A 24,117-nucleotide genomic window follows, 5' to 3' on the forward strand; every position below is an offset into this window, starting at 1 on the left:
AAAGGAAGCCAAGTCGGGGAAATGATAAAAAATGACAACATTCCGTTGTCTGTAAGTTTTATTGAGAAACGAGAGAACAAGATGAGGAAGGACTTCGGGCTGAACTACCTACCATTCATTGTGATACGACCGTCACATCCATCTCCTCCTCTGATTCCGATAAGTCAGACATTGCCCCAAAGGGGTGAAATGTGTTCCATGCTGGAATCGAGATAAAACGCCGAAAACACAAAGGGTTAAACGCAGTGACACTCGATTGATGTATTACGAGCGCGACTGGTAATTCATCCCTTTATCAGTTTTCCTCCGACGATGACAGGAATGTAAAACTCCGGAACTTAAAATACGGTGAAACTGATTAAAAATCGGAAATGAGTTTATATAAGTGAATAAAATGACCTGTTAGGTTTGTAAAGTTTTATAATAACCAAAACAGGATTGGATTGGCTCGCTCGAAAGGAAATGACGTTGTGTGTGTACAGTGGAGCAGCAGTGTTGTTCCGGGTGGTGTATGGTTCGTGTCACGCGCTGAAATTGGCTTGTGTGACAGTTGCATGGTACAGTACGTGTTTGTTATGCACTGATAACCTATCATTAGCTTATGACGATGTTAAATGTGCATATCCATATGCTTGTGCTTGTGTTCGTTTATTATTGTGATATACACGAGGTGAAGATCGCGAGAGTGCGCCATGAAATGGAAGTCTTTTCCAGGTTCAGGAATTGTGTTGTCGAAGTGGTTTGCGGAGATCGTTGCCGTTGGTTAGCAAATGTCGTTAAAACCCCACATTGTGGTGATTCCAGGTGCTCATTGATTACGAGAGGAAGGCACGGTGGTGATCACTGTTAATAATGATAATAATAATGTTATACAAATCAGATATTTGTGCTTATTCCTTCATTTGTTTAATATTAAACCTTTCCATGTAAAAATGTAAATTGTGACTTTCTCTTTGAGAGTCAAGTTTGTTAAATAATTAATTGATCAAATCGATTATTTATTCAACACTGGGTTGTCCATTTAATACCATTTGTTGTGTCAATTTAATAATTGATCAAATCAATTATTTATTCAACACTGGATTGTCTATTTAATAATACAATTTGTTGTGAATTTAATAATTGATCAAATCAATTATTTATTCAACACTGGATTGTCTATTTAATAATACAATTTGTTGTGAATTTAATAATTGATCAAATCGATTATTTATTCAACACTGAGTTGTCTATTTAATACCATTTGTTGTATCAATTTAATAATTGATCAAATCGATTGTTTATTCAACACTGGGTTGTCTATTTAACACCATTTGCTATCTTTATCAATCTTTGCTATCTTTATCAAAAACTCTCTTCCTCACTCGCCCTGCACTGCACTCTCTCCACCTCACCCCCAGGAATACCTCTGGCTACGGCTTCCCCTTCGCTCCCACCTCTTGTTCATATGTGTGTTGTACTTGTACCGTCCACCAAACAGTGATGACTCCATCTACATCTCGCTGTCTGATAATATGGACCAACTTCTATCTACTCATCCCAACTCTCTCTCTTCCTCATATGTGGTGATTTCAACTGTCACCATGCCAGTTGGCTGGGTGTGGGTACCTCTCACCAGCCATGGCTCCTCAGCAAAGGACTTCTCCGACTCACTGGGACTGACGCAATCTGTCAATTTCCCGACCCAGATCTCGGTCAACGGAGCATCTTCTCTTCTGGACGTGGTTATGACTAACTTCCCTGAAAATGTCTGCTGCTCTTCTTCTGCTCCAATCGGATCATCTGATCATGTCCTTGTTAAAGTGGACATCTCTCTGACCATTCTCGGGGAGCCTGCTCAGCGTCGGCGAGTCTGGCATTTCACTCAGGCCAACTGGCACGGTCTTCAAGCAGCCATCAATCATCTGGACTGGTCTCCCATCTCTACCACCTCTGACATCAACTCATCCTGGGAATTCTTCCAAAGTAAACTGCTCTCTCTCATGCACAGATTTATCCCATCTCGTCTTCAGTTGTCATACCCTTCCTCCCGTCCATGGTACACGGAATCATTTGTGGTGAGGCTGTTGCCCAGAAACAACTTGCCTTCGTCTCCTGGAAAGCAAATCCAACGGAAGGAAATCTCATTTCCTTTCACAAAGCCCGAAACAAGTGTGTCCACCCTCAGGAGAGCCAGGAAACAATATCTCTCAGTTCTCAAGACCGAACTCTCTAATCTGTCTCCCTCTTCCAAATCCTGGTGGCGTCTGGTCAAATCCGTTTCTGGTGTTTGTTCCCCCTCCATCCCCTCCCATACCTCCAACGGCTACACAGCTGACTCCGCACGTGAAAAAGCTGAATGCCTCAACTCTGTTTGCCTCTAAATCTTGTATCCCAAACCCATCCCTCTCTGTACCCACCATACCCAGTCGTACCCAGCTGCTCCTGGACTCAGTGTCCTTTCCTCCTGACAAGGTGGAAAAGTTTCTGTCAACCCTCGACTCTGATTCTGCAACTGGACCTGACAGCATCAGCCCACGGGTCCTAAAATCCTGCCCTGCCGCTCTATCTCACCCTCTCTCTGTTCTCTTCACCCTCTCTTTTGCTCAAGGTCAACTGCCATCTGCTTGGAAATCAGCCAACATCACCGCTTTGCATAAAAAAAGGTGCAAAAACAGATCCTAGCAACTACAGACCAATCAGCCTTCTCCCAATTATCAGCAAAGTCATGGAATCCATCATTGCTTTGGATATGAAATCTTTCCTCCTCTCCAATGGCTTGATCTCTGATCATCAATTTGGTTTCAGACCAGGTCACTCTACTCTGGACATGCTGCTTCTGCTGTGTCAACAATGGATGGAGGTCCTCAATGCCAAACAGGAAATTAGAGCTGTCTCCCTCGACATATCACGTGCCTTCGATACGGTCTGGCACCCCGCTCTGCTCACCAAACTCTCCTCCTTTGGTATCCATGGAAATCTCCACGCATGGCTAGCGGACTTCCTCTCTAGTCGTCGTCAACGTGTGGCCCTGAATGGGTTTCTCTCATCTCCTCTTCCTGTTCAGGCTGGAGTTCCCCAAGGCAGTGTTCTGGGCCCTGTGCTTTTTCTGGTCTTCATCAATGATCTCTCTGACTCTCTTGAAAATCCTCTCTATCTCTTTGCTGATGACTCCACTCTCTGCCGCTCCATTCCTCTTCCCTCAGATCGGCAGTCTGCAGCCTCCTCACTCTCTGAAGACGTGGACAAAATCACAGACTGGTCAAACAAGTGGAACATGTCTTTCAATCCTGACAAATCTCACACTCTTACTATGTCTCTCCGAAAAGATCGACTGGACAACCCTCCCATCTACTTTCTCAACAATCCTCTCCAAGAAGTTCTGTCGCTCAAGCTTTTGGGTCTCACTATCTGCCATGATCTTTCTTGGGAAAACCACATTTCCAAGCTGGCCTCCAAAGCCAGTCGCCGACTGGGCATCCTCCGTCGTGCGAAGTCCTTCCTCGGCACACCTGAGCTCCTCACCACATACAAGGCTTTCATCTGCAGCTCAATGGAATACTGTTCTCCCCGATGGGCCGCGCCGGTGCTCCTGCCTCACACCTAGCTCAGCTTCACGCTGTTGAAACCAAAGCTTTCAGAATTATTGGAATGTCCCGCGATTAAGCTATCTCTGAGGGCCTTTCACTCACTCACCGCAGGCAGGTAGGTGGTCTTTCTGTCTTCTACCGACTCCTCTCCGGCCTTGCACCCCCAGCTCTCTCTGTGCTCTGTCCCCCAAATATTCCTACAGGTCGCACAAGATCTGCCAGCAACCCTCTGATGGTTAAACTGCCGAAATCTCGGCTCTCTGCTCACCTTCACTCCTTCATTCCTCTTTTCTCCCACCTCTGGAACAAACTTCCTCACTCCCTTCAATCCCACTCCTCCCTCCAGGTCTTTAAAACAGCTGTTCACCACCATCTCTTATCTTACCCCATCCAAAACCTTGATCTTTTCTACCCCCGCTAATTCACCCCAGATCCACCTTGTTTGAAATTCCAACTTCTTTCCTGGAAGTCCTGGCAGTGTCCATATGTTTTATACCTCTCCCACCCCCCCCCCTTCCCATGCCCCCTTCCCAAAGCCCTCGCCCTCTCTCAGATCTCTCCATGTCTCCATGTCTCTCGGTCCCTGCTCTCAAATGTTTTGTTTTGTGTCCTTCCCCCTCTCTCCCCATCTTGGCTACCGCTCCCGATGTTATATGTTTTATGTGTCGGTTTGTCTTTCTGTGTGATTAATGTTCGCTCTTTCACGAGCCCCGATCTTGTATCCCCCCAAAAAAAAATAAAAAAATTGTTGTGTCAATTTAATAATTGATCAAATCGATTGTTTATTCAACACTGGGTTGTCTATTTAATACCATTTGTTGTATCAATTTAATAATTGATCAAATCGATTGTTTATTCAACACTGGGTTGTCTATTTAATACCATTTGTTGTATCAATTTAATAATTGATCAAATCGATTGTTTATTCAACACTGCGTTGTCTATTTAATACCATTTGTTGTATCAATTTAATAATTGATCAAATCGATTGTTTATTCAACACTGGGTTGTCTATTTAATACCATTTGTTGTATCAATTTAATAATTGATCAAATCGATTGTTTATTCAACACTGGGTTGTCTATTTAATACAATTTGTTCTGTCAATTTAATAATTGATCAAATCGATTGTTTATTCAACACTGGGTTGTCTATTTAATACCATTTGTTGTATCAATTTAATAATTGATCAAATCGATTGTTTATTCAACACTGGGTTGTCTATTTAATACCATTTGTTGTATCAATTTAATAATTGATCATATCGATTGTTTATGCAACACTGGGTTGTCTATTTAATACCATTTGTTGTATCAATTTAATAATTGATCAAGTAGATTATTTATTCAACACTGGGTTGTCTATTTAATACCATTTGTTGTGTCAATTTAATAATTGATCAAATCGATTATTTATTCAACGCTGGGTTGTCTATTTAATACCATTTGTTGTATCAATTTAATAATTGATCAAATCGATTGTTTATTCAACACTGGGTTGTCTATTTAATACCATTTGTTGTATCAATTTAATAATTGATCAAATCGATTATTTATTCAACACTGGGTTGTCTATTTAATACCATTTGTTGCATCAATTTAATAATTGATCAAATCGATTGTTTATTCAACACTGGGTTGTCTATTTAATACCATTTGTTGTATCAATTTAATAATTGATCATATCGATTATTTATTCAACACTGGGTTGTCTATTTAATACCATTTGTTGTATCAATTTAATAATTGATCAAATCGATTATTTATTCAACACTGGGTTGTCTATTTAATACCATTTCTTGTATCAATTTAATAATTGATCATATCGATTGTTTATTCAACATTGGGTTGTCTATTTAATACCATTTGTTGTATCAATTTAATAATTGATCATATCGATTGTTTATTCAACACTGGGTTGTCTATTTACTAATACAATTTGTTGTGTCAATTTAATAATTGATCAAATCGTTTATTTATTCAGCACTGGGTTGTCTATTTAATACCATTTGTTGTATCAATTTAATAATTGATCATATCGATTGTTTATTCAACACTGGGTTGTCTATTTACTAATACAATTTGTTGTATCAATTTAATAATTGATCATATCGATTGTTTATTCAACACTGGGTTGTCTATTTACTAATACAATTTGTTGTGTCAATTTAATAATTGATCATATCGATTGTTTATTCAACATTGGGTTGTCTATTTAATACCATTTCTTGTATCAATTTAATAATTGATCATATCGATTGTTTATTCAACATTGGGTTGTCTATTTAATACCATTTGTTGTATCAATTTAATAATTGATCATATCGATTGTTTATTCAACACTGGGTTGTCTATTTACTAATACAATTTGTTGTGTCAATTTAATAATTGATCAAATCGTTTATTTATTCAACACTGGGTTGTCTATTTAATACCATTTGTTGTATCAATTTAATAATTGATCATATCGATTGTTTATTCAACACTGGGTTGTCTATTTACTAATACAATTTGTTGTGTCAATTTAATAATTGATCAAATCGTTTATTTATTCAGCACTGGGTTGTCTATTTAATAATACAATTTGTTGTATCAATCACATGATCATGGTGATGCATAGTAAAGGATTTATATTGAGGCGATTTTTGTTTTTTGTTTTGTGCGACCAAACAGCAGAGAGCACCTCGTCATAGGACATGGCAGATGATGGAGGGCAAGGAAGGAACATTCCCAATGAAAGCCATTCACGAGTTTTATTTCTAACTGAACCAATCAAAAACATGACGCGTACACCTCCTGGTGAAAACATGACACGTACACCTCCTGGTGAAAGCATGACGCGTACACCTCCTGGTGAGAACATGACACGTGCACCTCCTGGTGAGGACGTGACGCATGCACCTCCTGGTGAGGACATTACGCGTACACCTCCTGGTGAGGACATTACGCGTACACCTCCTGGTGAGGACATTACGCGTGCACCTCCTGGTGAGGACATGACTCGTGCACCTCCTGGTGAGAGCAAAAAAAACGTGAAGTTTTTCCTGGCTGGGGATCAGGTACATGTGGATGGGCCTGAAGTGAGATCTGAGAGTCCTGCTCCAGGAATGACTGAAGGAACAGAACCAGGTGCGTTTTATCCTTTCATTTTAAATGTATTCTTTGAGCATTGTTTGTTTCATGATAATTTGTTTTTTCTTTCTTCCTTTGTTCTACTGATCTACCGGAGATTGAGTAGCTTGTACATACAGTATTGTTACGTGTGTGGGGGTAGGTCATGAAATACCTTAGTTGAGATAGAATTGTATAGATTAGCATGCCCCGAATATCGCGAAGAAGAAACCTTTGTGGAAGAATTTATACTTTTAATTCTCCATTTTGTCATGGTTTACATGAAGCATTTATTTCCTTCAGAAGAGGGAGAAAAGAAAACCATCTCTGCCTGACTAATGCCATCAGGTATACAAACACATCAGCAGTTACAGGACGAAGTCATCCAGCTCATTATTTACCCTGGTAAATTCACACCTCCTGAACACTCCTGAACTGCCTGAACACTCACACAACCATTACAATGGTTGTGTGAGTTTGAAATTGCAAGGCAAGGGTTTGGGAGGAGGAAGGTGACAGAGGCAAGGGGCCTTGTGGAGATACCGACACTGACATCACACAGTACTTGAGACAACAACATTCTCCAAGGTCTGCATTTCTCAGATGTTAGTTATAAACATCCCGTTCTCCCTTCCGTAATCCTCGGCCACGCTGCCTGACTTCAAATGGAGACAGCCTTGAGTTTCCCAACTTACAGCTGCCTCGCATGAGCGCATAGTTTTTCTTTTCTTATGACTCCCTCATACTTCCTTCACTAAGTTGGCTTTTATTCGAACTGGCTACATATGATTTTTAAGTTAGGTTTTATTTACATCCGATCTGGACACAAGCTTTGATCAATAGTTAAGATAAAATTTACCCACACCTTTATGTATCTAAGTTAGGCCGACTGTCCGGTAAGATCGTATATATGTTTCCATACGAGGGGTGGAGCTATGCTAATAGTAGGGCTTAAGAATAATCCCCAGTGTGTAATTGCCCCTGTGATTATTTTTTTTCCTATATTTTATTACAATGAAAAAGCTCGCTATTACAACCACCCAAATCACCGACAGTATGACCTGACATGCCGATCGGCAAAGGAACGCTGCCCAGCCGAACATTCCCGCAGGACGGTTAGGCCACGCCCCGAGCTTCGTCATTGGGCATCAAGAATGGCTGTGAGGCCACGCCCCGAAGGACGATTGGTTGAGACGATTCGACGGCGCTGGGCAATTGGTCAAAAGGATGACTTCTCAGACGCGAGAGAGGAAAAGAAAAGGGACAGCCATTTTCTCGCTCTCTTGCCCCTGGTTGCATTAGCGAACAGTCACATTCTGTCTCGCTCCTCTCTCCTCTCCTGGGCCCGGCAGCATTGGCGAGCGGTCGCATTGATATCTCTCTCCCTGTGCCCTCGACGGAGGCGGCTGCGCTTGGAGCGTTGCGCACTAGCGAAGCGAGTGGTGGGAGCTCAATGGATCGTGACTATCGGAGGAGGAAGGAGTTTGGCCGCTGCTCCGCGGGTCGGTGGCTGCTACGGGCGTGACCGCGCCACCTTGTGCGGTTCCTGTGCGATGGTTCAAAGAACGGTCGAGAACGCCAAGCTGAGTACCGGCCAACGCACCACACCACATTTTATTTTTGTTTATTTTTCCCTCGTCTGAAGGCAAAAGGTCTGAAGGTGAATATCGGAAAAATGAAGGTGATGGCAAGTGGTAAAGCATGTGGTGCGTTGGAAAGAACTGGGAAGTGGCCATGTGCTGTGTGCAGGAAGGGTGTCGGAGTGAACTCCATTCAATGTACAATGTGCGCTGAGAAGGTTCATCAAAATGTAGTGGTCTGAGAGGGTCATTAACCAGTGTGGTAGCTACATTCAAGTGTAAGGTGTGCACAAAGGGAGCTGCAGATGGAGGAAATGTTGAGTTGGATCTTGGAGACGGCGTGAAGCTGGAAGGTGTGAAAACATTTTGCTACCTCGGAGACATGCTGAATGGAGAAGGTGGACCAGACTCGGCAACGGTTGCTGGAGTGAGATGTGCATGGAAGAAGTTTTGGGAACTGAGTGGCGTGCTGACGAGGAGGGGAGTGTCGTTGAAGCTGAAGGGAAAGGTGTATGCTGCATGTGTGAGAAGTGTTATGATTTATGGGAGCGAGACATGGGTAATGAACGTAGAGCAGCAACGAAGGCTGGAAAGGGTGGAAATGCGAATGGTTTGGTGGATGTGTGGAGTATCGTTGAGAGAGAGGAAGACAACTGATGAATTGCGAAAGATGATGGGAATGGAGCCCGTGGTGGATGCTGTGAAGAGAAACAGGTTGAGATGGTTTGGTCATGTGTTGAGGAAGGATGAAAGTGACTGGTTGAGAAGTGTGATGGAAATGAATGTAGAAGGAAGTAGAGGATGGGGAAGACCGGGAAAGACTCTGCTAAAGGTGGTGGAAGAAGAAATGCGGGCAAGGGGATTAACAAGGGGAGATGCAGAAAATAGGGCAAAATGAAGAAGATTGTCATGGGGCCTGCAAGGCTAACCCCTGCTCTAGCAGGGAAAATGGCCTTAAAATGCCTGTTTTTGTTGTTGTATTTTCCCTCGTCTGTTTTACGAATCTGAGTGGAGGGTCCCTCATTTAGGAATTTTAGTTTACCTTACCTTTCGTTGTTCCCTTTCATCTTACTATAATTCACCAAATGTCCATCCGTCTGTCTGTCCGTTCGAAGGTACCGCAAAAACGGCTGAACCGATCGCAATGATATTTTGGGTGGGTAATCCTAGGACCCCCTGGAGGAAAATAAGCTACATTGTTTTTCCAAGTTTTCCAATTTTCCAGTTTTTCCAAACACGATGGAATAATATTTACTGATATGAACAGTGATGTGGCTTTTGTTGAAATTCTACCTACCAGGAGAGATCGACTCCTGACGAACTATTCCTATATAAACGTGCGGCTCCGAAGTAACACGGCAACCGAAGTAACATGTGCAAAGCGACTGAGAAACAGGTGTCGCGGCCGCTTCCGTGTTAGATTCGGCGCGCACTCTTCACACATAAACGTGTGATTGAGAAAGACGTGTAGTGGCCGCTTCCATTTTGCAGAATTCAATCTTTTGTTTGCTGTTTAGATTTTGATGATTTGCGTGTGATACGATTCAACGGATGATTATATGAATCGTTTAAAATGAAAAAAGCCTTCAAGTTCTTGATCCAAATCAGATTCACCACAGATCCACCTTGTTTGAAATTCCAACTTCTTTCCTGGAAGTCCTGGCAGTGTCCATATGTTTTATACCTCTCCCACCCCCCCCCCCCCCCTTCCCATGCCTCCCCCCCAAAGCCCTCTCCCTCCCACAGTTCTCTTGATGTCTCCATGTCTCTCGGTCCCTGCTCTCAAATGTTGTGTTTGTGTCCTTCCCCCTCTCTCTAACGCTCCCGATGTTATTTGTTTTATGTGTCTGTTTGTCTTTCTGTGTGATTAATGTTCGCTCTTTCACGAGCCTCGATCTTGTATACAAACAAAAAAAAAAAGTTCTGAGATTTTGCCTTTTCATTTGGGCTTCCCAATTGAAGCCCCGCCCATAGGGCGGGTACCTTTGCTAGTTATTTTAATAACCCCATTATCTGTTGCATGTTACCTTGTGTTCTGACTCGTTTATATGTGGTGGGTTCGAGGAAGCCCAGTGAGCTCTGTTCATACTCCTGGCTCTGGGGGGTTGCTTGTGTACATCTCTCTTCTACGGCCAAACTTTTGATTTTCCTGTTCTATATGTTGAGACCCTTGGAAAAAATCTGGGTAACACTCCCAGATCAAGTACGTTTTTTCTGCACACCCCAATACGTGATTATGACTTGAGGCCAATTAGCCGAAATAGCAAAATTCAGTTTTCATGGAATAATTCAAGAGTAGGCAGCTTTAGATTCAAATGTAACATTTATTTATCATGTTTAGACATAACTAACACATTTTTAGCATGGTTCAATACTATAAACTGTCTTTTTTAGAAAAAAAAACCTGTCATTTAGCTTTTTTTTTCTCCAAAAATCACTTTCAGTTTGATAGGCGCTCAAAATCCGATCACCTCTCATACACCCAATTATGTAGATAAAGCAGCCAAAATTTGTCAGAAGCTTCCTTATGAAGCCCTTTAATAGGGATAAACATGGGTTTCTTTGTGGCTTATCAGTCTTTCACATTTTATATTTTCAGCATATGGTCCGACCTTGCCGATTTTTACAGCCGTACAAACGTAACTAATATCCATTTTTTGTTTTTCAGGCGTGGCCGCTGATGATGGAGTCTGTTACTCTCTCAGGACCGCCCGAAGACAGTTCGTTTGATGCGACAAACTGCATCATCTGCCAGAAAAGCGCGGGGGATAAAACTGAGCACAACTAATGGTTGCAAAAGGATACGAGAAGCAAGTTACATCCACAATGATCAAGTTTCCAAACGGCTTAAGCTGGTTAAAGGAGATGGGTTTGTTTATCATGTGACCAATGACTGTTACAAAAAATACACCATGACTTCAGTTCTCAATAGGAAAAGGAAGAGTCTCGCTGTATGCCAAGACCTGTCCCGTTCTGAGCAGGAAGAAGATAGAAGTACTTGTTCTAAGGCCGTCCGACATCCACCGAATACAGAGACGTCCACAACAGCCTTACGTCAAGTGAAGTGTATTATCTGTGACAGTAAATCACACAAACAACAGTACACGAAATATCGCATTAGTGAATCAGGCCGTGCTTCAGCTTTTCTGGCTGCGACAAACTTCTTTCAAGATGATGTGTTCACCCGAACGTGCGACCTTCAAGATGCGCATTCTGTGTTTGGAGCAGATCTGTACTACCACAGGGACTGCATGACTAAATACTTGTATAAGTATGACTCTCGTGATAAAGCTTCCATACCAAAAGTGTCTGAGAAACAGCTTGCTTGGAATCAGGTTGTTAAAGAGTTAGAGCAAGGCCTAAAAGAAGGGAGGGGTTATGAACTTAGTGCTATCAGAGACTCTTTGAACAATATTGATGACAAATGTAACTTTCGTAATAGAGATGTAAAAGTTTTCTTGTTGAACACTTTTGGTAATGAGATTGATTTTACATATCCCAGTTCGTTCAAAAACTCAATGATGGTATTCAGTGTTCCAAAGAAAGTGTTAGCTGAGCGCATTCGTTCCCTTGATCCTGTTCAGGTATGCGCTGGTGTGATTAGGAAGGCTCTAGATGAGTATGATTTTGGCCTTGACGATAGCTTTTGTGATGCGCATGATCTAAAGCATTCCTTGAGCGAGATGAATATCCCTGAACCTGTACTACGTTTTTTCAGTCATTTGTACAATTTCAATCCTGACACATATGCAAAAGCAGCCGAAGCTGTCATGACAGAAAGTGATGAACCAGTTGATGAGGATGAAGAAGAAGATGATGATGACTACGATACCGGTAGCAAGCCATCAGGTAACAGCCTCTCCACACAGCGTTGCAGAAAGATACAATCTGTCTTCCAAGTCATGCACTATATCCATCACTGCGGTAGAAAGAGAACTCCAATGCATATTATGAATGCGGAATCAGTTCATGGTCTTGGGCGTGGTGGCAAAATTGTAACTACAGTTCTAAACCACGGAGGACTAGCAATCAGCTACCCGGAGCTGCGTAGGTACCAACATGACCTTGCCACGTTTACAGCACAGCACAACAACGATCGCGTTTCACTGCCGTCACACTTTGATCCTGGGCAATTCACCTCCGGTGCAATTGACAACTGGGACCATGAGGGGGCAAATGTATCTGAACATGACACTGTGACTGTTCTCTACCAAGACAAACCCCCGTCGTCGACCAGTAAACCAAAGATTTCTGACACGCAGGTCACACATGGTCCACAGTCATTCAGTTTAATATTAAAATGCCAGGTACTGTCCGACTTTCACAAGCCTGCACGCCGTGCTGACATCCCAGCAACTTACAAAGTGGCCGAACTGCCTTACACTTCCTCCGAAGCCGATGCAGCAAAACTGAAGGATATTTCTTGGTCCCTCGCACGCTTGAACGTCATGCATGATGAAGTGTCCATCTACCCCGAGTCACAAACAATGCCATCTTGGAGTGCTAGCAACTCTGTTTGGACGGAGGAGGCCATCCCATTAAAGAATCTTGCATTTGTGCCTGTTCTGCCGCATCCAGTTACAGAGTACGCGACAGTTTATACGGCTATGAAGAACTTTATGGACATTGGTTCTCAGCTGACTCAAAATGAGATACCAATGTATTGTGATGAAGGTGTTTATTGCATCGTCCGTGATATACAACTGCTGAGACCAGAGGAATTCAGGACCCTGGTTCCATGCCTGGGAACGTTTCACTTAGTGAAAACTGTTTTGAAATGTATTGGCAAACTCCTGGATGGAAGTGGCGCGGACATCACATGGTTGCAGGCTGGTGTTTTTGGTCCAACTGTCATCGAGCATTCTGTTCTACATGGAGGTCACTACAGCCGCTGTCTTGAGGGTATGCAGCTCCTTGCTGAAGCCTTTGAACGCCTCCAGTACAAAGAATTCTTCTCCGAGAAAGGCATCGACCAATATACACATGAGCTTGCCATCCTGACGAACCTCCAGTCTAGTGTCAAGGAGAAATGCATCACAGATAGTCAGAAGTATATGGTTCAGTTTGCTGATGCATCAAAAACGTTGGTCGAAGATTTGAACAGATTCATCCAAACACGGTCTGATACCAATGAAAACTTCAAGTTCTGGACTCAGTTCTTGCAAATGATGGATATTGTCCGTGATCTGTTGAGAGCTGATCGTGAAGGGATTTGGGAACTGCATCTTGACGCTGTCCAGCGTGCATTGAACCTGTTTGCGGCATTCGATTCGACCAACTACTTGCGATGGTGTTCTCTCTACCTTGAAGACATGCGACGTCTACCTGAGACTGCACCATCAGTTCATGAACAATTTGCCAAAGGCAATTTTTCAATCAGAGAGATACCTGGCCGATTCACCGCTGTTGGAGGAGACCAGAAATTAGAGCAAAGCATTAACCTTTAATCTAAGTGCAGCGATAGAGTCATTGGACATGCAATGCAAAAACAGTATGTCGCCCAGTGGGACCTAATATACCATGAAATGATGGCAGTGAAGAACCTACATCGGCAATACAGTGATGTGATTGACAGGACACATGAGACTTACAGCCACCACGAATCATCTCAAGCCACAACGAACCGCAAAGGACATATTCAGGAGATGATGAGATTCATTGAAGAGAAGGGGTCCCCTCTGTCTCTAGACGCTTCCAAAACACTACAAAACTTTGTGACAAAAGAGGTTATGTCCGATGATATAAAAACTGACATGCTCAATGCCTTTTCAAAAGGAAAAGAGAAGTACCTGAAATTCAGAAAGGAAAGGTTTGTCACCAAGACTGAACGAATAAGCAGTACCATTCACCGCACAAACTTGAAGACGATGAAAACTCTTCGAAAGAAGCCACAGAAGGCTACCAAGACGACAGTGAAGGAGATGAACATCGCTGAGAGAAACATAGAAATAGCTCGGGAGCGTGGCCTCACCACTGATGATCTCTTAAAGTACGATGTTGTTCCCTCCCCAGTGTTGTTTGATGATGCAGGAATGATGACTAAACCAGCAAAGAGCCAGCTACTGAAGGAGTTGGAGACGCACCTAAAACCGGAAGAATTTACATATAGTCATCGGAAAGAAGCATCATTTGTAGTTGACATCATGGCCACAATCCGAAAGGTTAATGTTACGAAACTCTCCAAATTCAATGACCTTCTATCAAATTTCATGTCATTTTCGGCCATATATCATCGGTTTGGGCGGACTGACTATGTCTTTGACATGTATTCTGATGATCCATCAATGAAGGACAGCGAGAGGAAAAGGCGAAGTGACACTCTACCCATCGAATATACTTCAATAGAGCCATCAACACCACTACCTAAGGATATGAACACATTCTGGCCTTCCATCAACAACAAACTTCTCCTTGAAAAACTGATCTGCAGCCATGTTCGTTCAAATATTGCAAATACCGGTCAGTACCCAACTGTACTCGGACAGGTGACCAGAGAGAACGAGGATTGGAAATGTATGAAAATGCACAACGGAGATGAGAGCGCACTGGTACACCTTCAATCCACATTTGAAGAGGCGGATCTTCGCATACTCCTTCATGTTTTGGACGCGCTCAAAGAAGGACACAAAATATGTGTTGTCATCTCCAATGATACTGATGTAGTTGTTGCCTTGCTCCACCACATGCCTGTCTTTCTCCAACATGACCTAGAGGAGCTGTGGGTACGAGCTGGAGTTGGAGATAGCACTCGGTATGTGCCCCTTCATACCTTGTTCGAGTGCATCGGATGTCAACTCTGTGCTGTTCTTCCTGCCGTACACAGTCTTACAGGATGTGATATCACTAGCAAAGTTGGGACCAAGAAAGCCACCTTGAATGCCGAGCCAGAAAAGTTATTGAAGCACTTTGGAGGGTTGCCGACCCTTTCTCAGCCTTTGATCAAGAATGCAGAATCCTACTTGGTCAAAGTACTGAAACCAAAAAGCGATACGAATAAATTTTCGAACTTGCGTGCGGAGATCTTCCATCATGTCAAAGGGAGTTCTCATCACAACCTGCCACCAACCAGCCAAGGTCTCCTGCCACATATGAAGCGTAGCTTTTTCAATGCCTACAATATCATGCATGCTTTGGAGCTTCATCAAGATTCTGAAAATGTGATCGCACTTAAGCCAGAGGATTGTGGTTATACGCATGACAAGGAACAGCTGATACCTGAGACAACGTGGAAAACTCTAGAATCACATTGGACAGTTGTCTGTTCATGCACTAAGTGTGCCAGGTCAACATGCCCCTGTAGGACCGCCATAATCAAATGTGTAAATTTTTGTCATTGCAAAAAGGCTTCCCCTGATGCCTGCAAGAATCCTGTCGCTTGATAAAGAGTACATGTATTGAAGTTGCACGGGTGGTAAATGGTGGTAATTGACAGCACGCGCTTCCTTGTTATGACAGTTATATTGGGTTTGTGGACATGTTATGATTTTAATTCATGAATCCTTAAGCTATGTAAGTGTAATAGTTTTGCTTAAGCTGAATTTTGAGCGAAATTTAGTCAACATCATTGCCAGGAGGTGTTTGGCGGCCATTTTGAAATTATGCAAATTAGGTGTATTCAAAAGGGGTTGATTATGGTTCCAATGAATAGCTTGCTATCAAAAACCCATACATAGACACCAAAATCAGCCGAATATCACACTTACTTCTAAAGTTAGACCAATTTAACCAATTTTGGTTTATACCGCTTTTTGGGGTAGGGGTAACCTTTGTTAACATTTGACCCCACTGTCACTATACAATATAATGAATCATAAATATGATGCATGGAATTATTAAAGGGCTTCATAAGGAAGCTTCTGACAAATTTTGGTTGCTTTATCGACATAATTGGGTGTATGAGAGGTGATCGGATTTTGAGCGCCTTTCAAACTGAAAGTGATTTTTGGAGAAAAAGAAGCTAAATGATGTGTTTTTTTTCCTAAAAAAGACAGTTTATAGCATTGAACCATGCTAAAAATGTGTTAGTTATGTCTAAACATGATAAACAAGTCAAGTGAATCCACTTGGATTCCGCCCAGGTTGGCACATGGAAATTATGATGTAGCATAATTATCATCTCGGGTCAAGATTTGAAATTATGCCATGGTTTTTGTAAAATTGCTACTAGTATTCACATTATGTACTTTCACCAAAACATACATCATCATAGAAACATACATAGAATTTGGGTCCTCTGGGTCATTTGGGTCCTCTGGGTCATTTGGGTCCCCTGGGTCATTTGGGTCCTCTGGGTCATTTGGGTCCTCTGGGTCATTTGGGTCCTCTGGGTCATTTGGGTCCTCTGGGTCATTTGGGTCCTCTGGGTCATTTGGGTCCTCTGGGTCATCTGGGTCATTTGGGTCATTTGGGTCCTATGGCTCATTTGGGTCATTTGGGTCCTCTGGGTCATTTGGGTCCTCTGGGCATTTGGGTCATTTGGGTCCTCTGGGTCATTTGGGTCATTTGGGTCATTTGGGTCATTTGGGTCCTCTGGGTCATTTGGGTCCTCTGGGTCATTTGGGTCCTCTGGGTCATTTGGGTCCTCTGGGTCATTTGGGTCCTCTGGGTCATTTGGGTCCTCTGGGTCATTTGGGTCCTCTGGGTCATTTGGGTCCTCTGGGTCATTTGGGTCCTCTGGGTCATTTGGGTCCTCTGGGTCATTTGGGTCCTCTGGGTCATTTGGGTTCTCTGGGTCATTTGGGTTCTCTGGGTCATTTGGGTCCTCTGGGTCATTTGGGTCCTCTGGGTCATTTGGGTCCTCTGGGTCATTTGGGTCCTCTGGGTCATTTGGGTCCTCTGGGTCATTTGGGTCCTCTGGGTCATTTGGGGCCTCTGGGTCCTCTGGGTCCTCTGGGTCATTTGGGTCCTCTGGGTCATTTGGGTCCTCTGGGTCATTTGGGTCCTCTGGGTCATTTGGGTCCTCTGGGTCATTTGGGTCCTCTGGGTCATTTGGGTCCTCTGGGTCATTTGGGTCCTCTGGGTCATTTGGGTCCTCTGGGTCATTTGGGTCCTCTGGGTCATTTGGGTCCTCTGGGTCATTTGGGTCCTCTGGGTCATTTGGGTCCTCTGGGTCATTTGGGTCATTTGGGTCCTCTGGGTCATTTGGGTCCTCTGGGTCATTTGGGTCCTCTGGGTCATTTGGGTCCTCTGGGTCATTTGGGTCCTCTGGGTCATTTGGGTCATTTGGGTCCTCTGGGTCATTTGGGTCCTCTGGGTCATTTGGGTCCTCTGGGTCATTTGGGTCCTCTGGGTCATTTGGGTCCTCTGGGTCCTCTGGGTCATTTGGGTCCTTTGGGTCATTTGGGTCATTTGGGTCCTCTGGTTCATTTGGGTCCTCTGGGTCATTTGGGTCCTCTGGGTCATTTGGGTCCTCTGGGTCATTTGGGTCCTATATTCCTATCCTATAACATATATATCCTATAACCTATCCTATATATATCCTATATCATATAACATATATCCTATATATCCTATAACATAACATATAACAAATATATCCTATATTATGTACTAGCGAGCGGCCGCGTACCAGCCAAAGGGGTAGCCCATGGTTAGCCTAAATATAGATTTGATGACGTCATGTTTACACATCTGAGCGACAGAAACGGAGCTTCACTTTTGGAGAGACAGAAATTCCCAGGCAAACGCTATAACGCACCAGGTTTACAACCTGTGCGTTAATAAATGTTACATTTGAATCTAAAGCTGCCTACTCTTGAATTATTCCATGAAAACTGAATTTTGCTATTTCGGCTAATTGGCCTCAAGTCATAATCACGTATTGGGGTGTGCAGAAAAAACGTACTTGATCTGGGAGTGTTACCCAGATTTTTTCCAAGGGTCTCAACATATAGAACAGGAAAATCAAAAGTTTTGCCGTAGAAGAGAGATGTACACAAGCATCCCCCCAGAGCCTATACAATCAAGTAAAGACCTCCCCCACACGTGCCAAAGAGATAACACCACCATATTTTTGGGTGTACTCTTCGGAGTTGAGGCTCGTTTGGTCAGCCGTCACCCTGAGGTCTTCACTACTACAGTTAAGGTCGATGCGATAGTATATTGTGTAATGCAATATAAGATAACACTTATATTGCAGGTAAGGCAAGGGCACTCGGAGACATCATTGTACTCGTACACTGGCATTGAATCCGTAGCTTCGCTCACGGTTGTTGAACATCACAACTTGTATATGTTACAGTACAGTAATACCGTTTTTGTCTATATTTGCAAAAAAAAATTCTTCCAGAAACATTTTGTTTCCAGTAAACAACTCGGCGTTAATTTTATTAATACACACACTTATTCACCAAAAAGCAATATCTATTTAATCTGTTTCATATTCCCAGGGTTCATTCGTTATGTGGTTTTTGGGGTTTTTTACGGTGTAGCCCATCGGGCAGAGCCGTCTAGAACGGTGTGGTGTATGCCCATCCGTATGTATGTATGTATGTATGTATGTCCCATCAAACATATACCAATCAGAGCTGAGAATCTGGTGACATGGCAGGGTGATGTGATTATGGCTGATGTCATTACAGCGGTGCGGCTGCTGACTCTCCACACACTGCCATTTTGATTTATATGCCGTTCATGCCGAACATATTGTCGAAACTGTCATATATCACAATCGCCATGCTCTGCCTTGACGTTTTTCATTCAGTGTGAAACACAAACAAACCGATTGTTAAAATGACCATCAAATATTGAAAACATCGGCGTTATGTCTCTTCCAACAAAACGGTACGTATAGGCCTTTGGGCCGTTTTGGACAAATTAAGCCCAGGTTTCTTAATACAGTTGTGTATCGTTTCAGTAGTATCGTTTTCGTAATGTAAATAATAATAATATAGTAAAAATAACCATAGTACTTTAATCCCAATGTCGTGAATTGAAAGTTTAGGGATTGAAGTGGTGTATGCTTCATGATCGGTGATGAGCGTTGTTCGGCACTAATATTAATAACCGAGGAAGTAAGTAATTCGCCTCGGTTTTTTGATAGTAATATCATTTTCAAAATAATGATAACGTAGCGTTAATATTATAGAAAATCTAATCGTAACACTAATCCCTTTGTAGTGACTGCAAACTTACTGGAAGTTAAAATATATCAGTTTGTGTCCGTTACGTCGTTACATCTATGATGTCATTACGACGGTTGACGGCACCGACCGACATTTGAATTTACAAGTATATCCGCTCACTACGGGAGTAGCAGGAAGGGCCATTCATCTTTGGGGTATATAGATTACAGTCGATCTATGCTCAGGTCTCAAGAACCATATAAATGGTTCTTGGGTGTGTGTTCATTTACCAAGTTTCTTGTGGAGAGATCGCCAAGTGGTTTAAGCATTCGAGCAGGAACTGCATTCAAAACCATTAAGGAACGGCTGGCTTGGCAAGTGCTAGCTAGCTGCTTGGTAAATGAGCACACCTCCAACCATTGTGGCGTATAATCTATATTACTGTAGATCTTCGCTCAGTTCTGTTGGTAAAACTTACCTCATGGATGTCGAGATTCCTCCAAATTTTTTGTTTAATGTTATAAACAGCATTAGTGACAGTTTAAAAAGCTAATCATGTGTGTTTGTGGTTTATAATATTTTACAAGCCTAGCTACGTCGCTGTTAGACTTTTGATCTTGTTTCAAGTAAAATCCAATTCTCATCGAGTCATGAAAAGTACACCGCTGTGAAGATCGAGCCTAGTGCTAGATGTAATTCCATAATGATGTCCCAGATGTAACGCAGTATTACTAAATCCTTTTTTTTTTCTTTTTTTTTCTTCTTTTTTTTTGTATACTGAATCGAGGCTCGTGAAAGAGCTAACATTTACTTCACAAACAAATCAACCAGACAAACAAAATACCCAAAAAGAGGGAGCGGAAGACAAGATGGGGAGAGAAGGGGAAGCACACAAACACAACATCCGAGAGCAGGGAGATGTGTGGAAGGGAGAGGGCCCGGGGGGAGGAGGCATGGGAAGGGGGGGGGGGGGTGGGGGGGTGGTGAGGGAGAAGTATAAAACACAAGGACACCAAGGACTTCCTGGACAGAAGTTGGTGTTTCAAAAAAGTGGAATTAGGGTGAAATTAATGGGGGTAGCAAAGATCAAGGTTTTGGATGGGGGAAGATAAGAGATGGTGGTGAACAGCTGTTTTAAAGACTTGGAGGGTGGAGTGTGATTGAAGAGAGTGAGGGAGTTTGTTCCAGAGGCGGGAGAAAAGAGGAGTGAAGGTGAGCAGAGAGTCTTGATTTTGGCAGTTTAACCATAAGAGGGTTGCAGGCAGATCTTGTGCGACCTGGAGGAATATTTGCGGGACAGAGCCCAGAGAGAGCTGGGGGGGGCAAGGCCAGAGAGGAGTCGGTAGAAGATGGAAAGACCACCAACCTGCCTGCGGTGAGTGAGTGAGAGGCCCTTGGAGTTAGCTTCATCGCGGGAGATTCCAATGATTCTGAATGCTTTGGTTTCAACAGCGTGAAGGCGAGCTAGGTGTGAGGCAGGAGCACCAGCCCAGAGGGGAGAGCAGTATTCCATTGAGCTGCGGATGAAAGCCTTGTATGTGGTGAGGAGCTCAGGTGTGCCAAGGAAGGACTTCGCACGACGGAGGATGCCCAGTCGGCGACTGGCTTTGGAGGCCAGATTTGAAATGTGGTTTTCCCAGGAAAGATCATGGCAGATAGTGAGACCCAAAAGCTTGAGTGACAGAACTTCTTGCAGAGGATTATTCAGCGAGTGGATGGGAGGGTTGTCCAGTCGGTCTTTTCGGAGAGACATCGTAAGAGTGTGAGATTTGTCAGGATTGAAAGACATGTTCCACTTGTTTGCCCAGTCTGTTATTTTGTCAAGGTCTGCAGAGAGTGAGGAGGCTGCAGACTGCCGATCTGAGGGATGAAGAATGGAGTGACAGAGAGTAGAGTCGTCAGCAAAGAGATAGAGAGGATTTTCAAGAGAGTCAGAGAGATCATTGATGAAGACCAGAAAAAGCACAGGGCCCAGAACACTGTCTTGGGGAACTCCAGCCTGAACAGGAAGAGGAGATGAGAGAAACCCATTCAGGGCCACACGTTGACAACGACTAGAGAGGAAGTCCGCCAGCCATGCATGGAGATTTCCATGGATACCAAAAGAGGAGAGTTTGGTGAGCAGAGCAGGGTGCCAGATTGTATCGAAGGCACATGATATGTCAAGGGAGACTGCTCTAATTTCCTGTTTGGCATTGAGGACCTCCATCCATTGTTGAGAAAGCAGAAGCAGCATGTCCAGAGTGGAGTTTCCAGGTCTGAAACCAAATTGATGATCAGAGATCAAGCCATTGGAGAAGAGGAAAGATTTCATATCTGAAGCAATGATGGATTCCATGACTTTGCTGATAATTGGGAGAAGGCTGATTGGTCTGTAGTTGCTGGGATCTGTTTTTGCACCTTTTTTGTGCAAAGCGGTGATGTTGGCAGATTTCCAAGCAGATGGAAGATGACCTTGAGCAAAAGAGAGGGTGAAGAGAACAGAGAGGGAGTGAAAGAGCGGAAGAACATGATTTTAGGACCCGTGGGCTGATGCCGTCAGGTCCAGTTGCAGAATCAGAGTCGAGGGTTGACAGAAACATTTCCACCTTGTCAGGAGGAAAGGACACAGAGTCCAGGAGCAGCTGGGTACGACTGGGTACGGTGGGTACAGAGAGGGATGGGTTTGGGACACAAGATTTAGAGGCAAACACAGAGTTTAGGCATTCAGCTTTTTCACGTGCGGAGTCAGCCGTGTGGCCATTATAAGGTGAGGGAGGGGATGGAGGGGGAACAAACACCAGAAACAGATTTGACCAGACGCCACCAGGATTTGGAAGAGGGAGACAGATAAGAGAGTTCGGTCCTGAGAACGGAGAGATATTGTTTCCTGGCTCTCCTGAGGGTGGACACACACTTGTTTCGGGCTTTGTGAAAGGAAATGAGATTTCCTTCCGTTGGATTTGTTTTCCAGGAGACGAAAGCAAGTTGTTTCTGGGCAATAGCCTCACCACAAGATTCCGTGTACCATGGACGGGAGGAAGGGTATGACAACTGAAGACGAGATGGGATAAATCTGTGCAAGAGAGAGAGCAATTTACTTTGGAAGAATTCCCAGGATGAGTTGATGTCAGAGGCAGTAGAGATGGGAGACCAGTCCAGATGATTGATGGCTGCTTGAAGACCGTGCCAGTTGGCCTGAGTGGAATGCCAGACTCGTTGACGCTGAGGAGGCTCTCTGAGAATGGTCAGAGAGATGTCCACTTTAACAAGCACATGATCAGAAGAGCCGATTGGAGCAGAAGAAGAGCAGCAGACATTTTCAGGGAAGTTAGTCATAACCAAGTCCAGAAGATAAGATGCTCCGTTGACTGAGATCCGGGTTGGGAAATTGACAGATTGTGTCAGTCCCAGTGAGTCACAGAAGTCCTTTCCTGAAGAGCCATGGCTGGTGAGAGAGGTACCCACCCCCAGCCAACTGGCATGGTGACAGTTGAAATCACCACATATGAGGAAGAGAGAGAGAGTTGGGATGGGTTGATAGAAGTTGGTCCATATTATCAGACAGCGAGATGTAGATGGAGTCATCACTGTTTGGTGGACAGTACAACACACATATGAACAAAAGGTGGGAGCGAAGGGGAAGCCGTAGCCAAAGGTATTCCTGGGGGCGAGGTGGAGAGAGGGCAGTGCAGGGGGAGTGAGGAAGAGTTTTTTTTATAAAGATAGCAACCCCACCTCCAGGACGAGGCTCAGGTCTATCATACCGGAGGAGGGAGTAACCTGGGAAAGATACCAAGGAATCAGAGACATCATGAAGGAGGAAAGTTTCTGTTAAGCAGATCACGTCTGGTTTGTCAGAAGCAACCTGTATGGAGAGATCAGTTCAGTTTGAGTGAAGGCCCCAGATGTTTCAGGTCCATACTGTTAAGGAAGAGGAAGGGGGAGCATCGGATACAGAACGGGGGAGCGGTAGGGTAAGATGTGGAAGAGGAAGAGGTAGGGGGAGCTGTTGAAGATGTGTCAGAGATTACAGAATAGCTTGGAGAAAGGGAAGAATGGGGCAGACAAAAGGTTTGATGGTGATTGGGTGAGGCGCAGTGAGGTGTTATTTGAGGAGGGGGAAGAGAGGCAGAAGGTTGAGGGAGAAGAAGGTGAAAGTTGGAAGGGGGAAGAAGCGGGGAGGACGCTTTGAGGAGGAGGGGTGAGAGGGGAGTCTAGGAGGGGAGGAGTGAGGGAGAGTCTCGGAGGGGAGGGATGTGGGGGGAGTTTAGGAGGGAAGGGGCAGGGGGGGAGATTTGAAAGGGATGGGTGATGGGGAAGATTTAGGGGGGAGGGGCAAGGGGGAAGATTTGAAAGAGATGGGTGATGGGGAAGATTTGGAGGGAAGGGGTGAGATTGGATTTTGAAAAGTGTACGATTAATGGGAAACGAACATTTATTGCAAAATGAGTTTCTTGAGACATTTGAGTCAAAAATACATTTGAGGACACTGAAGGATGGGTGGAGTTCTGGAGAGTTTCGGGAATGAATGAAAGATGCACTGTAAGAGATGGATTTTTTTTTTGGAATGAATAGATTTGGTGAGCAAGTCGAAAGCATCCTTTTTTTTTTTTTTTGTATACTGAATCGAGGCTTGTGAAAGAGCTAACATTTATTTCACAAACAAATCAACCAGACAAACTTTTATAGAAGAAGAAGAAAAAGGTGTTATAGAATATGACAAAATAAAGTTCTTCAGGGGACAGATTCTTTTTTTTTTTCTTTTTTTTTGTATACAAGATCGAGGCTCGTGAAAGAGCGAACATTAATCACA

General features: G+C 43.6%; 1 protein-coding gene across 3 annotated transcripts in view; it reads left to right on the forward strand.

The window, feature by feature from the left end:
• The first annotated feature begins 478 nt into the window (after positions 1-478).
• The window catches only part of MON1A (MON1 vesicular trafficking associated A), a 66,635-nt gene continuing 42,996 nt past the window's right edge, over positions 479-24,117 (forward strand). For 2 of the 3 annotated variants that reach the window (XM_068133383.2, XM_068133387.2), the window contains exons 1-2: positions 479-557; positions 6,242-6,697. In XM_068133383.2, coding sequence (XP_067989484.2) covers positions 6,265-6,697 — 433 coding nt within the window. In that variant the 5' untranslated portion in view covers positions 479-557; positions 6,242-6,264. The remainder of the gene's footprint in view (positions 558-6,241; positions 6,698-24,117) is intronic. The other variant, XM_068133384.2, reaches the window with a different exon arrangement.

Source organism: Myxine glutinosa, chromosome 12 (genome assembly GCF_964187855.1).
Source record: "Myxine glutinosa chromosome 12, kmMyxGlut1.1, whole genome shotgun sequence".
In the NCBI taxonomy this organism is placed as follows: Eukaryota; Metazoa; Chordata; class Myxini; order Myxiniformes; family Myxinidae; genus Myxine; species Myxine glutinosa.